This window comes from Brachycentrus maculatus, unplaced genomic scaffold, assembly GCF_059751285.1.
Source record: "Brachycentrus maculatus isolate JH-2025_06_01 unplaced genomic scaffold, ASM5975128v1 h1tg000451l, whole genome shotgun sequence".
Classification (NCBI taxonomy): domain Eukaryota; kingdom Metazoa; phylum Arthropoda; class Insecta; order Trichoptera; family Brachycentridae; genus Brachycentrus; species Brachycentrus maculatus.
The window spans coordinates 199,067-215,040 of NW_028281198.1; the positions used below are offsets into that span (position 1 = coordinate 199,067).

General features: G+C 29.0%; 1 protein-coding gene across 1 annotated transcript in view; it reads right to left on the reverse strand.

Moving 5' to 3' along the window:
* Positions 1–15,974, reverse strand: part of LOC148302465 (uncharacterized) — a 322,290-nt gene that overhangs the window by 65,040 nt on the left and 241,276 nt on the right. Inside the window, exon 3 of the mRNA XM_088271569.1 lies at positions 13,422–13,588. Within this exon, the coding sequence (XP_088127695.1) occupies positions 13,422–13,588 (167 nt within the window). The remainder of the gene's footprint in view (positions 1–13,421; positions 13,589–15,974) is intronic.

Sequence of the window (15,974 nt, forward strand, 5' to 3'; positions counted from 1 at the left end):
TAATTTATTGTTTTTCCTCTATATATATATACATATATATAAATATATATATATATATATATATATATATATATATATATATATATATATATATATATATATATATATATATATATATATATATATATATATATATATATATATATATATATATATATATATATATTTATATTTATATATATATATATATATATATATATATATATATATATATATATATATATATATATATATATATATATATATATATATATATTTATGTATATATATATATATATATATATATATATATATATATATATATATATATATATATATATATATATATATATATATATATATATATATATATATATATATATATATATATATATATATATATATATATATATATATATATATATATATATATATATATATATATATATATATATATATATATATATATATATATATATATATATATATATATATATATATATATATATATATATATATATATATATATATATATATATATATATATAAATATATATTTATACATATATACATATATATGTGTGTGTGTGTGTATACTTTATAATCGACAAAATATTTACGAAATAGAAAGGAAAGTAAAATGAAAAAATCATTTACCTTGTTAAAAATAATTTTATAGGCGCTTAATGAACTTTTATTTCGTAATTACAATATTAAACATCCTCTCAAATGCGAGGAACGCTCCATAAATTTCCTTTCCTTGGTGTTAAAAAGATTAAAAATTTGATTTATAATATAATTATGTGCTTGATTGCGAAAGAAGATAACTTTATTATATGTACGAAAAAAAATATAACCGGTCTTAGGAATTAAAGTGCCCGAGAGTCGGGAATTACAACACTTTTTTGCTAATTTTATTTGAAAAAATTATCTCGTTAAATTTTTATTTAATTTTTTTTTACCTTTTGGATGAAGTACAAACTAATTGGGAGGAATATTGTAATTTTAATGAATATTTTTCAGACTGATGGGCGAATACCGGCAGCGCTTACCAGTAATCTGACATGATTTATTAACGGGGAAAAAAGTAACTGTCAAATCTGAACATTTAACTATTATATGTTTATGAAAATTTGCTTTTCTTTTTCTTGAATAATAAAGCAAATGACGCCTCAGAGAGTTAACCCTTATACCTCTTCTTCAAACTTTGGATTTCAGCACCCCGGAAGTTCACCGGTTGTTCTCAGCGACACTTTTGGACGTTGGACTGAGCTGAGAAAATCTTGATGCCAAGGGAATGGCAGGTGAAAGGTTGGCCTATGGATGACTTGAAATAGCCATATCCTCAACTTAAGAAGCAAACATGGACAAAAAAGGGAGTTATTTTTATTAACAGGCTTATTTTACATATCGTAGTCGTACAGGAGAAAGTGACCAACTAACAAAACGTAAAATGTTTAGGAGGGCCATTTAAGTCACTTTTGCTGGCAAGAAAATAAACATCAATGCAGTTAGTCATTTTTACTAAGTCAATATTTCATACGTCCAAGTTTAATATCCTTCGGGATTTTTTCAGAGCAACATTCAACTTGTAAGATAGCAAATAGTCAATGATCACGTTTTTGTCAAACAATTCACTTGGTCACTTTTTCCTGTATGACTACGATATGATACAGAAAAATAATAAAGATTTTTGATAACATGAAAGAAAATCGGATATTCAAAAGATTTATTTATATATTTTGTCATGAACATAATGACAACTTATACTACTTAAATTACTATCACTCCGTTTCCCCCTCAGAAGTAGGCAGAGAGGATGGAAAGCCACAGTCTTCCGTCCTAACATACACTCCTTGCTTCTGTCATTACATCTAGTGATACATGCCTTTCAATTACGCAGACTTTTGATAACGATTATATTTATGATGAAATATGTAATTGTAAGCTTCCAAGTAAGTAAATGTACACTTGTATAAGTGGTCAAAGTTGGTAAATTTGTTGAAGTCGTCAAGATATGTTTGTATTTCTAATACTCTTTTTTTTAAATTCTGAATTACTGTTGTAAACTTACAATTCTACTGTTTTTCTACATCTTTATGTTAATTAACTGAAGGACTCCTTTCATTTAAAAAATCTTATATTTCGCAAGTTAATTAAATCAAAGGGTTTTTAGAAATATTTATTCAATGGTCCTCACAAAAAATCCTTGAGTGCTATGAGAAAAATCAGCGAGATGGTTAAAGCTCTCGAAAAACATTTTTAATTAATAAAGGATATTTATAAAATGAAATATTAGGTAACCAAAGTCAAGTTCGCAAACAAAACACGTGTATTGTGGTTAGATGGTTAAATCTCATCCCTTCTTGCTCGCTTCCATTCCAACTCCGTTTCATTCCTTTTACAATGTAGAGGTGTCTTTATAATGATTGCAGCATGATGAATAACGTCTCCACGACAATGGATACAGTTCTACCTAACTTCTGCACTGCGACTGCGGTGTAGCATTCTACAATGATTCTACACTGCACTACGGTCGTACTCTCTTCTCAACCTTTTTTAATTAGTATTTTTGAAACATAAGAAAGTAATGTTTTAGTTGTAAATTGCATTGAGAAGTGACTAGATCTACAGATGATTGGATATGAATTTTGAGGCCTTATGTTATAGAAAAAGGATTAAAAATTCATTTTTGAAACGTATCGTTGTAATCAATCAAGTTTTATTGTTTTTAATCATAGGTGAAATAAACTCATTTTTTTAAACGATTGATTATCCATCCCAAGTTGACTTAAACTACATATAATATAATCACACAGCTATTTGTTGTCATATATTTTAAAATGTGGTTGTACCGTTAACAAATAAATTAATAAATAAACTTTTAATTTTTTTATTAAATTTTGTAGTGCGTTAATTATAATATATTTTATTACAACATTTTCACAAAATACTTGTTCACAAAATATGGATTACCTCCAATTGCAGGAGCTATTTTCAATTTTTTTTTTGACGAGTTTTTTTTTGGAAGTCTGGGCATTTACGGGGCCGACGACCGTCATAGGCTGGTTTAAGTGATCACTTTACACACGTGTAACATTCACCAACTCTACCCATTATTGATAACCACACTACTCAAATTCTTAGAAGTTCTATATATATGAACCAATTTAGAAACCTTGTTCTTGAATCACTAGAACTTCACTAGAGACATCTCGGCTGTCCAAACTCAAAACACAGTAAGGGACATTATTTTTGTAGTACTTTATTTTTGTATTTTTGGACTAAGTATATTCTACTTAGTTCAAAAATGCAAAAAAACGTACTACAAAAAATGTCCCTTACTGTGTTTTAAGTTTGGACAGCCGATCTATTGGTGAGATGTAAAGAAACTTTTTATGAAGTCATATTTTTTTGTTGACCTTTAAAAATATTTAAAATCCCTATAAGAACAATCAAAAGAATTAAAAATATAATACATATGTATCAAAAGCACGTTTTTAGCTATTAACAATATTTAGTTTTGCGTGCGCTGCTTTGTTTAACAAATAGTACTGCTATTGAAAATCATGTTTTCAGGCGTATTCTAGTATGTTAAATAATCTGATAAGGATCTTGCATACATCAAAATAAAAGGGAAACTGCTGAATGATAGCTTTCTCTAACCAACCACAGATGGCTCCCGTAAACTCAAACATAAAGCGTCATTAGATTTATGATATTTATAACAGTTTTAAAAATGAATGTAATGTGATTGTCAATCATGGGTAGAATGGTGAATGTGGCACGTGTGTAAACAAGGAAGGTCATTAGCCTTGTAAATACCCAAGATTCAATATTTTTTATCACGTACATATGTTGAGATGTCAAAATTTATTTATATTTTGATTTATAAACATGATTTAATTAATTGGTTTTCTAAAATATTTGTTACTTTTTGTTTTTTTTGTTTGAAAAAAAAAACACGTAAAAGAATCTCACAAAAAATAGAAAAAGCTTGACAGTTGAACATTCACAGGTGAACTACATTCGCGCTCCCCTCCTCGTGGTAGAATAGTAGAACCTTTATACTTGCTCACAGCCATGCTGCTCCCTGGACCGGAAGTTGACGCGAGCCTGAAAGATGGGGCGGTACGCAGCCGTGTCTTGCTTTAAGGCTTCATTGCCAAAGAGAGAGTAAATCGCAAATGTAACGCTCTCATTAATAAATATAAAAAGAACTCTTATATTTTTCATTTGGATTCGGTTTTTTTAACGTGAGAAAATATTTCACATTTTACCGGGTTTTAACCACATAAAAAAAATAGTTTCGACTTTTAAATTTTTTAATCATATTTATATACAATACGTGAATTTTTATTAATTAATAATTACGACTGAAACAATGAGCTTAATCGAGATATTTTAAACATCGACGTATATTTATCTGCTATAACAGCCAAGTTTCCAAAAAAGTACACCGTAAGAAGATAAAACTGAAATATTAACTGGTTTCATAATATTTTGAGTGTTTAAATCTTTGTAAATAAATTTTAGAGTTGTCTCTTAAAGTCTCTTTGCAGTTATTTATATTTATATCTCAACACAGATCAACAGAAGAATATGAAAGTCTAAGTATTTATTCCGAAATTTGATGTGTGGTTGTCAACCATACGTAAATTGGTGAATGCAACACGTGTATAAAAGAATCACTTAAACCAGCCTTAGATCAGTTGTAAGCCCTGTAAATACCTATACTTCTTAATACTTTTTCATTTTTGTTGAGATTTCAATATACCTTTTTTACAACGCTCATCCGCATCCAATAGGGCACCGCATCAAACTTAAATAATGTTATATTTATTATTAATTATATGAAAGTAAGGTAATCAGTCTTTTGCTTTAGGTCAAGAGATACCAATCAAAAGTATTTTCATATCGATTTTGGAGTAGAGAAACACTTATATTTATTCTGACTCCCCTAGGAATCGAACCTAGCACCCCAGCATTGTAGATAAATGTGCTAACCACTACACAATGGAGACGGATACAACATTTACAATATTTAGCATCATACGAATAAAAAAATAAACAGTAATTTAGAGTACTGTTCATTTTCGACTCTTTTAAAGATCTTTCTCAAGCTAAAATACCGAAGGGAAAATATTTGAGAATCTACCCGAAATCAATAAATATGATTTATTATACCCGTTGTTATTTTAAAAGGAAATAAAAATATATTTTTTAAATTGTTCCAACTGTTATTTCAATACAAAATACATTTCCAATAGGAAATACAATAATAAAATCTCACGAAAATTATTACAAAAAGCTTCCGTTCTTTTAATTTTAAACTCGTAAAATTTCGTAATATTCGAGGTTTACACACCAAAAACCAATTTCGCCCGCAGTAAAAAAGAATGAATAGCAAAATTTGATCCACAAAGCCTTTTAAATAAATGCGTTTTTAGTTCAATGAACTATTGCTGCAAAAAATTGAATCTATCAGAGTTTTTTTTAGAGACATACATATATGAGTTTCTATCTATGTATATTAATATTTTTTTATGTTTTCAAAAGTAGAATTACTTATGCCAATATCGAAGTTACAAAAACAAAGGTTTTTGAATTTTCGCTGGCAATTCTATAAACCTAAATAATTGTATAAACGAATTTAATATGGATAATATTTGTGTATTTGTTTTTTTTTTTATTCATTACTTTATAATTGTATTATCTTAACTCATTATTCAGTATATAAACGTAAATATTAAACAAAACAAGGTGAAAATGAAAGTGTGTGTACTAAATTAACAATAGAATGCGCGAGATTTCTAAAAGTATCAAACGTACCTTTGAAGCATACAAAAACTTTGGTCAAAATGTATTTTGCATTTCTAAATATGTATTTTTTTTTAATAACGTCTAAGTGACTAAAATCTAGCCACGGCTTATGCTAATCAGCTAATCATGGCCAACTTAGGCTTCAATTTTATTAGTTTTATAGCTTATTCTTAGTTGTGAATGGGTTTACTCTTTATGTTTAAAGTACCTATGACTTCACGTGACTCATGAATGAAAATCCAAGGCAACACTCGTTATCTCGTTAAAGGGATGATTTTAAACAATTCAATGAATCTAAATTAGCAATGAAGTAATGTTGGTATACGATTCGTTTGTTTATATACTAAGTATTTTTATTATTTAACCTAAAAATTATGGACGTATCCATAATCAACTAGCTAAATATATAAGATTCGTCAATTTATTATTTTTTCATGAACAATTTTCAGGAAACACAAGTTGATGAAAGTTCACGACCTATTACTTCAAAGATACTATGTTTTAAGGGTCAGACAAGAGAAATAGCTGAAGAAGTACTCTTTCATTTTACGATGCAAGTAAATTTCTCAATAAAGGTTCCTGTGAACTTTTATAGCCCCAGTCCATAGTCTGCGCTCCTGGTTAAATTCATAACTACCCGGTTCTAGGCCGTATCCTTTCAGTCTTAGATGCGTCTACCTTGACCAAAGTTTAGTGCTGGAACCCGTGGGGTAATCTGCTTTAGTTAGTTTTAATTTGAACGGATAACATCTTAAAACCTTCTGCCCCCCTGTCACTTTTCCCAAAGGTACACTCAACTATAAATTGAACCCTCTCTGGATTTTTAGTATCAGCGCGAATATTTTAAATTGATCCATTTGAACTTTGAAGTATTAAAATACTTCACATTTTTTATAATTTGGTATAATTTTTAAAATCAATTTTTAAAATAACTGAAAGCAAATGAATTATAATGAGTTCACTAAAAAAATTACCACTTATCTTTATAATTATTTTGTTACTCAAAAAAATACAAAAATTCTTGATTTACGTATAAACATATGAACATTTGAGTTTTAAAAGAGCTTTTTATTTGTCATAGGCTAATTAATGCTATCATTATATACTCTTTGTTGCACTCACTATTCTACCTTCGGTTGAAAATCCCATAATTCAATTTTCGGATTTACCAACAGATAAACAAGAACTTACACAAAACAAATAAAATCAGGTATGTCAAACACTTGAAAGTGGCTGGGTCAGGAGTCGTAATAATCGTCGGGTTTGTATGAGGAGATGCATGAATGTTGAAGAGGCAAAGAATGTTTGCAAAGACAGAGTGGTGTTTATTGCATTCATTTTTTATAATTACGATGCTTCACAAACCTTTAGAAATTAAACATACAAGACTTATTGTGGTTTACTTATTTCATTATTTTCCATTTAACTAGGGTGAGTAAGAAAAACGTGTGGCTAGGTTCAGATAATAGGTATAATGTATGTTTTGAAATCATATGTATGTTACTTGATAAAATACCCCGATGTGTTATGACCATTACCGTTAGGCATTTAAACTTCAAACCCTCAGCCACACCCGATAGTGCATAGGGCACTGCATCATATAAACGCAGTGTTATCTTGATCGTTTACACGCGAAGGAAAGGTGATCAGCCCTCCGCTTCAGGTACCAGTCTAGGGTAATATTAAATAAATATTAGAATGAAAATATAACATTTATTTATTTGATCCCTTTCTAAGAATCGTACCAAGTACCTCCAGTGCGGTAGCCAAGCGTGCTGACCATTACACTACGGAGGCGGACAGGATATTCAATACTGGTGTAAAGACTATTGTAGTCTTTACTATAAGTTTTGGTTGCTTCGAATAATATAATAATGACGCCTTTTCACCGAGCTTTCATAGAACACAATATTTGTATGCTTGTATTTAGAGTACCCTGGTTTCTTAGACCAACATGATGTAACATATCGTTAACAGTAAACACATTTAAGGGTTAGTGAATTTAGGGAGAAAGGGATTTGCGTCTATGAGGTATTTTCTGGCAGCAGTAAAATATAATGGAATATTTAATGGTCCATCAACGAAGAGATGTTCAGCGGTTTTGTGTTGTTTTCATGATAAGGGGAGAGAATATATTAAAATAATTAAATCAAGCAACCTCGGATTGGTTTCCCGAGTATTCTGAAAGCAAAACACTTGCGTATTCTTGAGACGAATGAACCAAAGTAATTTCTTCTTCAGTTTTATATTTGATTTGATTTAAATATATATTGATTTTATTTGAGGCGTAACGGGCTTAAAGAGACTCGGTGAATAAAAATCAGTGAACTTTAATACATCGAGATTGCAATAGTTAACAGAACGCCACTTAAAAAAAATATTTTTTCGGTTTCATAAATTTTGCTTTCTATTATTTGACTCTTCTTTCCACCCAAATGGTGCAAAGGTAATTAATTACAATCAATCACCGCAAAGCTCAAATTTCTTGCTTTTGTATATTATGTCATTTTCTCCACATTCTTAGTCTGAATAATTTTAACCAACGTCTTATATTTTATAAGATAAATGTGAAATAAGTAAAGGAGCTTTATATAAGGATCATTATTTCTAGATATATAAAAAAAGGAATATGGGGTTAAACTAGGTTTGAGTAAAAGAAAAATAGAAATGACTCGGAATAAGAAGGAATATTTTGAAAAAATCTTTAAAAAATATGCATTTTAATATTTTTTAATAAAATGAATATTCTTTTTGGTTGCAAGACATCGCTTGTAAAATGGAATGAATAATTGAATGATATTCGATGTACTTCAATCTAAAATATGTAATTGAGGGTTAAAGTGTGAGAGGTAAAATGTATAATTTTTTTACATATTTGTTTGGTACATAAAATAATTATACATTTTTTAGTAAAATAACACATTTAAATTGCGAGCTATTTCTCCACTAACCAGGTCGATGAAAAAGGTTCCTTCAATTTTATTATTGCCACCACGCTATGTATAAACAAATCATCAATAAAACATGTTGAAATCGAATCAACATAAAAACTCATTTTTATTCAAACGAACGCCCGACTTATTTTAACACCCCCAATCGATCACGGTCCGTTAGATTTAACTACGTCTATTAAACTAAATGCCAAATTTCATGTTTAGCGGAAGCTCGTAAATTTAACGTTAGTTTACATCCAAACTTTGTTTATGGGTGGATGATAGTTAATTTGTTTTAACATTAATCCATTGTTTAACGTTATCACAATAAAAGTGAACTAAGCAAAGAAAATGGGGTAAGTGTTATCTCGGGGTTACTTTTATTCATTTTAGGGTGAGTTTTAACTGATAAAGTAGAAAGGTCAAATAGTGCGTATTATTTTCATGTATTTTAATTTAACTGAAATGTTACCTTTGCTTATTTCTTCGACAAATCATTTTTTTGCTATAGAAATACTCAAAGATTTAAAAAAAATGTACATTTAAAATTTATAAGACATTATTTTAATTATTTTGTTCATATTATTAAAACTTATCAATTTATATTAACATTCATTTTACCTTTTTTTACTATCCAAAAAGACACATTTTTAAGGTAATAGAAAAAACGGCATAAAAGAAAAAGTTGACAAATGTCTTCCAAAATATTATATCGAATATTATATATTATATTATTATATCGGAATATTATATCAAAATCGTGTCAATAATAAACCGAGAATCACGAAAGTCATAATCATTTTTACTAATCATTTATATCGAATTCTTCAAATATGACGAGTCAACACGATTAATTTTGCATATTTAACTGCAATATCTTTCCTGATCTTACTTTTTTTATATTAACAATAGTTTATTTTACGTGAACTGATATTGATTGTCTAACACTATTGTTATTTTTGTGTAGTTTAGAATTTCAAATAAATTTTACTGTAAATTAAAGTTTTACTTTAAAATACAATTTGTATAAAAGTATATATGGCCATTTGTTTTTTAACAGTTTTTCGGTTATTAAAAAGCAGTCAATTTTATTTCCTATGATGTAAACGAGAAAACATAAAATTTATATATTTAAATGATGTTTTTATGCCAAAAAATATTTAAATATCACTTGAGTTTTGTTAAGATTATAAGGTATTATAATAATAACTTGGCAATTGGGTGGATGAAAATTTGTTTCTCGGAAGGAAATGAACAGAATCCTTAATTTCATGTGATATTAACCTTTGTTGTGTAATCTGAATTAATCTTAAGATCCATATTAGCATATTAATGTTTCCAATGAATTGAATGGGAAAAGTTCGATCCTTAGAATTTCTATACAAAGGGTGGATGTGTTCAAAGTATTATTGTTTACCCCAAATAACGCAGGAGTTAGCCCTTGATGAAATCTAGATAAAACGGTCGACTTAAAATTTAATAACGGTGATCAGACATTGGAAATATCATAATTATATTCAATATCATTTGTAATTTCATGTTATATTTATATGTTTAAATCTATGGAATCATCAAATAACCCTCTTTTTTCATTTGTATTATTCAAATATAGGTAAAAAATTATGTTTGAATGGCGATAGAGGGAAAAATGCAAGGCATTATTGATCAAGAAGAAAGGAGTGTTGAGATGGTTTAGACATATGAAACGAATACGTGAGGAAAGAATGGTAAAAATAAAATCATGAAGCGAATGGATTTGGAAATAGGAGCAAAAAAAATCGTGGAAAACTAACACGATCAAGTATTTTAAATACTTGAAACCGGTCAGGCCAAGAGTTGTAATAATTTGCGGATACAAAAAAGGCAAAGAATGTGTCCAAAGACCTTTCTCTCTGCCTACCCCTGTGGAGATGTGAGGTGATGGTAAGTTAGTTAGTCAAATGAAGGTTACAAATAACTACAATGATTTAAAGTTTAACAATAGTAAAATATTTATTTATTTTGATAATTAAAACATTTTAATCTATGTTTTTTTTTAAGAATTAAAGTTTGTTTATTACGTAACATGTATAAATGCATAAATATATGTTTAAGAAAAAATAAATGGCAGCGGATCAATTTCAAATTATAGTTTTTTTCTTCTTACATTTATTTTTAAGAATAAAACTAATAATATAACACGTCGTAAATGTAGAATGCATAATAAAAACATCGTGCTATTTTTTTAAACGAAATGGAAGAATCTTTTGTTAATGAGACTGATTTAAGGGCAGCATTAATTAAATCCCTTAAAAAAGCGGAATTAAATCCGAAAACAGTTATTCAGAAACGCACAAATGGTAACCATTTATTCGAGGGTGGTGATAAAAAGCCCAGATACATTTATCCTTGTCCAATGTAGAGCTTTGTACAAGTACGCCCATAACAGGGCCGAGCTTTAGAATTAACGGATGCTTCGTCCCTCACGATGGCAAGAAGAAAACAAAATCAGCTTTTTTAATGCTGTGCTTGAATGTAAGAGGACATTCATGTGAGTAATGTACCTCATGATATATTATACTCCCCTGGTACATAAATCATTTTTTTTATTTAAAACCATTTGCATATTTTTTTTTCTTCTTATATTATAAACTGAAGTATTAAAAAATATTCAGTATAATTTATAAGCACAAATTTATGCTTTCAAATAATTTTATTTGTCTGAATTTCAAACTTTAAATATTTAATGCTTCTTGAAAATATTACAGTCAGTTATATCATATAAAGGTAGGCAAAAATGTTTACAAATGGGTTTCTTTATGATATTATTAGAAGCATTTTTAATCAATGTTAATAAATGTTATCTTAGATAACAAACGTGCCATTTTTTCTCAAATCAAAAATAATTATAAGTACAGTGACGTAGGTAAATCAGGTATTTTTTCAGTGTATTATAATTAAAATACTGAAAAAAACATGATTTACATTTTTTCTTGTTCTTCGATAATAATTTCTCATCTAGAACCTCCTAAATAGGGTAGAACTAATCCAACAGAATTCTCCGATGCCGCAGTTTCACTAATCTCCCCCATTATTCAAGCACTACCCAAACCCATTTCTTTAGGTTTTCGAAGGAAAAAACATACAATTTTGTGCTAAAATTAGAAACATCTTTTCCAGCTTGTTTTATACAAATTAAAATAATATTTTTTAACAAAGGAATATAAATAAAGCACATTATTTTCCACTGAAAATATTGTATAAGCTACACGAATTCATTTACCAAGAAAATATTCGAGCACACAAAAATAATCACGTATTAAAAAGAGATACGTGTGAAATAAACCTGAGTAATTTCAGAATTTCCTTTTCTTTGTTTTTTTTCTGTCTTAACATTCACTCAAATCTCGTTTTCATTTTCCTTTGAAAGAGGGGAATAATGAATAGAGATACGCGTATTGAAGTATTTACCCAGTGTTAATGGTAATATAATTCATCCGTTGGAAGAAGTCCGGATTATACGATATACGTAAAATGTTTAATTAACTTCGGCTTAAGAGTATAATGAACTTTTGCGATAGATTTTCCACGCTTTTCTTGATATCAAAAGGCTTGGGAATTACTGTGTTAATCGTAAGCTTGCGTGTTCAAAGATTTAAAACTAATATACTTACAAAAACTGTATAATAAACCTTATCTACACAAATAAATGTAATTTCACTTTGAATTAGTTTTTTTGCAGATTGAGATGTTTATTAAGATTTCTGAGTACCTACGCAATCAAAATCTTTTACTCGTAAGACTTTAATTTATGGACTTGTTAACGTATTTACGTATTTATTAAAGTTTTAAATACTGTTTTTAAGTAACAAGTTGTAATTTTTTATCAAATATACATTTCAATTAATAAAATACTCTTTGCGATCTCATATGTGAAAGAAGGTGACAATTAAACGATTTATGGTGTGGACATTCCAAAATTTGAATAATTCAGATGTCAATCAAACAACAAAATTATCGGGTATATATCGCTCATTCCTTTCAACAACGTCATATTTCAAAAAACTTGATTTTTCAGAAGATCGTTTTTAAAGTTTAAGAATATAATAAAATTTATTAAAAATAAATATCAAGCCACTTATTGAACTTTTTACCGTGCAACAGATCTTTTTATGTAAAATTTTAAGGTTTTTTCTCCATTTGAAAAATATTTAGCATATTTAAAAAAAAAATTAATCAATACCTTTCTACAAAATGCAAAAATAACACCTTTTGCTCTGTAGCGGGTAAATATTAAGTTAAAAATATGCCGCTTTTGCTGAGATATAATACATTTTTGGACATTCCGAAAACATGCACAGCTGAAAATTGACGATTTTTGATATGTGACGTTGTTAAAAGGAGTGGGCGATATAATTGTGTTTGATATCGTATATAATAACGCAATGTCATGAAATGATTTTCGTATTGAGATAAAGTGATCATTTCACAAGAATTTGACAAATCATAAGCCCTGTTATTACCGAAAGTGCCATATTTTACTTTACAATGTATATATTAAGATGTTAATATGAACAACTCAGTAGTGGACTAACCCAGATTTGTGAACAAGAAAGTTTTACAAATAACATAAAGTACATACTCTTTGGATTAGCTTTTACACGTATTCAAGCGGTTTGATAATCGAAATATATGTATTTCCCTTACCGTTCGATTTCCCATGTGTTTGACTCTGCAATGAAGTACCGTGGATTGGCCCACGATGGCAGTCACGTTACGCGGTGAAACGTCATCGAAAAAGGGTCGCTCTGGCAAAGTAGGAAACCTTTGCCGTGATTGAAGCTCTGAGGACAAACCAGTTAGACTTGCTGGACCTGAAAAACAACAAAAGGAAACATTCATGAGTAAGTTCAGTTAATGCTCGCATATTGGACATTACCAATATGCGAAAAATCTGCAATATGCAACTTAATTTTCCTTAAACTCTGGTAACATTTGGCGAAATTGAATATTTTGCTTAAAATTTCGTTTTTGTATTAAAAAAAAATATTTGAAATAAATACCATTTATGGGTTATTGAAAGGTAAGGAGTTAAAGAAAAAGCAACATTTTTTCAGAATATTTTCTTATAAAAGTCACATTCCAAATATATTCTTAACAGAAATTGCGCCTAAAAACACGTCTGACTTCTAGCGCAGCCATTCGCGTTTTGAATTTGAAGATTGCGAGTTCCCCTTTAACCCATAGCACGGAAATAATCAATGCATTTAATTGATATTGTCTCTCAGATGAAACATAAAAAAGTTGCAATAATTGGCAGTTTCACAATTCTACAAAAAAAGGTTTTCTTTAGGATGGAGTAGTGATAAAAAAAATAAAAATCACAATAATGGTTTCATAACATTTTTCGTGTCTCCAAATACTTGTTCAAAATTGGTGAATAAGTATAAGGGAATACTCAATATGTTCTGAATAAAAATAATCCAGTCAAATTATAAGCTGCATATAAAATTTTAAATCATGTTTTCGGGCGTTTCCAGTATGTCAAAGGGTCCGTTTTTAATACAAGTTTTTAATACAAATGTTTAGAAATTCGTGTTTAAATATATTCTGCATCATTTTCAAATACCAAATAAAGAGCGGAAAAGGCGAAGATTGCTTGCAAAGACAGATTTGTGTTGCGTTCTAATATTTCTACCTACCCCTGCAGAGAAAGGACGTGATGGTTAGTAAGTTATTTTTATTAAATTTTTACTTAAATAAGTAATAAGAATTACAAATTTGATAAGGATTTAAAAAACAACAATAACAATAATTTAAAATACTAATCAAAATTAAACAGTTACAGACATAAATAATAACTGACAAATATAACCATTTTTAACGTTACAAGAATGCACTTGTATACCATAAATATATATATGTACTTGTTTCCGAAAAGTACTAAATTCTCTACTAAATGTACAAATTCTAAAGAATCTTCTTCCCCCTGAAATACACTGGAATCCTCGAAACCGAAAATAATGACCGCAAACGGAATAAAGCGACCCGGAAGACTTGCATAAAGACCGGAACGAGGAAAGAAAAAGAAGGAACGGACAACCGGAAATACGGTAGGAGGATTCTGGACGTGGAAACGCAATACGAAGACCATCCGCTGGACAGTGAATGCAATTTCGCGAAATCACCAACCAACCGTGATATTACGATATGCCTCATTTAATATTATCCTGATTACATTTAAAATTCATCAGGATCTTGCGACAACTTACACGGAATATTTTTCATGAAAGGAATTTTTTTTTTTCATTTTTATCATCTCAACTAAGATGAAGAAGAATATGGAAGTCTAGGCATTCAGAGAGCTTATGACCTATCATAAGCTGGTTTGATCAGCTTATTACAGATAAATGCCCAAACTTCTATATTCCTCTTAATCTATTTTAAGATGTCAAAATTGAAAATAAAAGAAACTCAGATTTGAATAACCCGTAGCGTCTACTTTTAGGGGTTTGTTTGCAGGTAGGATAGAAAGAATAAATGTGGAAAATGCCACATCTACAAACACCCAGAGTAAATTAAATTAATCCTTCATTAATTTATTTTGCAATTGATGGGAATCGAATCCACAAAGCTTATTGCCCAGTTGAACGTCATCTGCCTATAAAATTTTACAAAATCTAATGTACCTACATACAGGATGATTTGTAATTTTCTAAATGACCCGGGTGAAACTCTGAATTTAGGTCATACTCTTTCATCCGAGAAACAAAAGATAAATGTTATTCCCAGTAATTTTTCCGGAGATTTCAATCCCTTCCATTCCCGAGGGCTGTTTATACATCATGCTTCGGTCGTCAACGGATTCCAACTTCAGATATGAATTAGATATTATATATATTTTTTAAATTACACCTGATGTTCGTTACATAAACACATAATATTGTTACCTTGTCTGCTATCTGATAAACTTGATTGGACTACAGAAAATGATATTTTCATAAATAATAATTAACTAATCATCAAGCCGCCTACCCACGGGGGAAAGCAGAGAGAACAGAATTCTCCAAAAAAAATTCTTCCACATTCACTCATGTCTTAATATAAACCCGCCGATTTAAGTATTTAAAAGTATTTGAAATTTGAAAAGATCATGTTCAGTTTTTCTGGCTTTTTTTACTAACTACATTGGCCTTATATTTTTAAACTGTCTTCTCTTCATTCATTTAATCCACATGGCCAAACCATCTCAACATACTT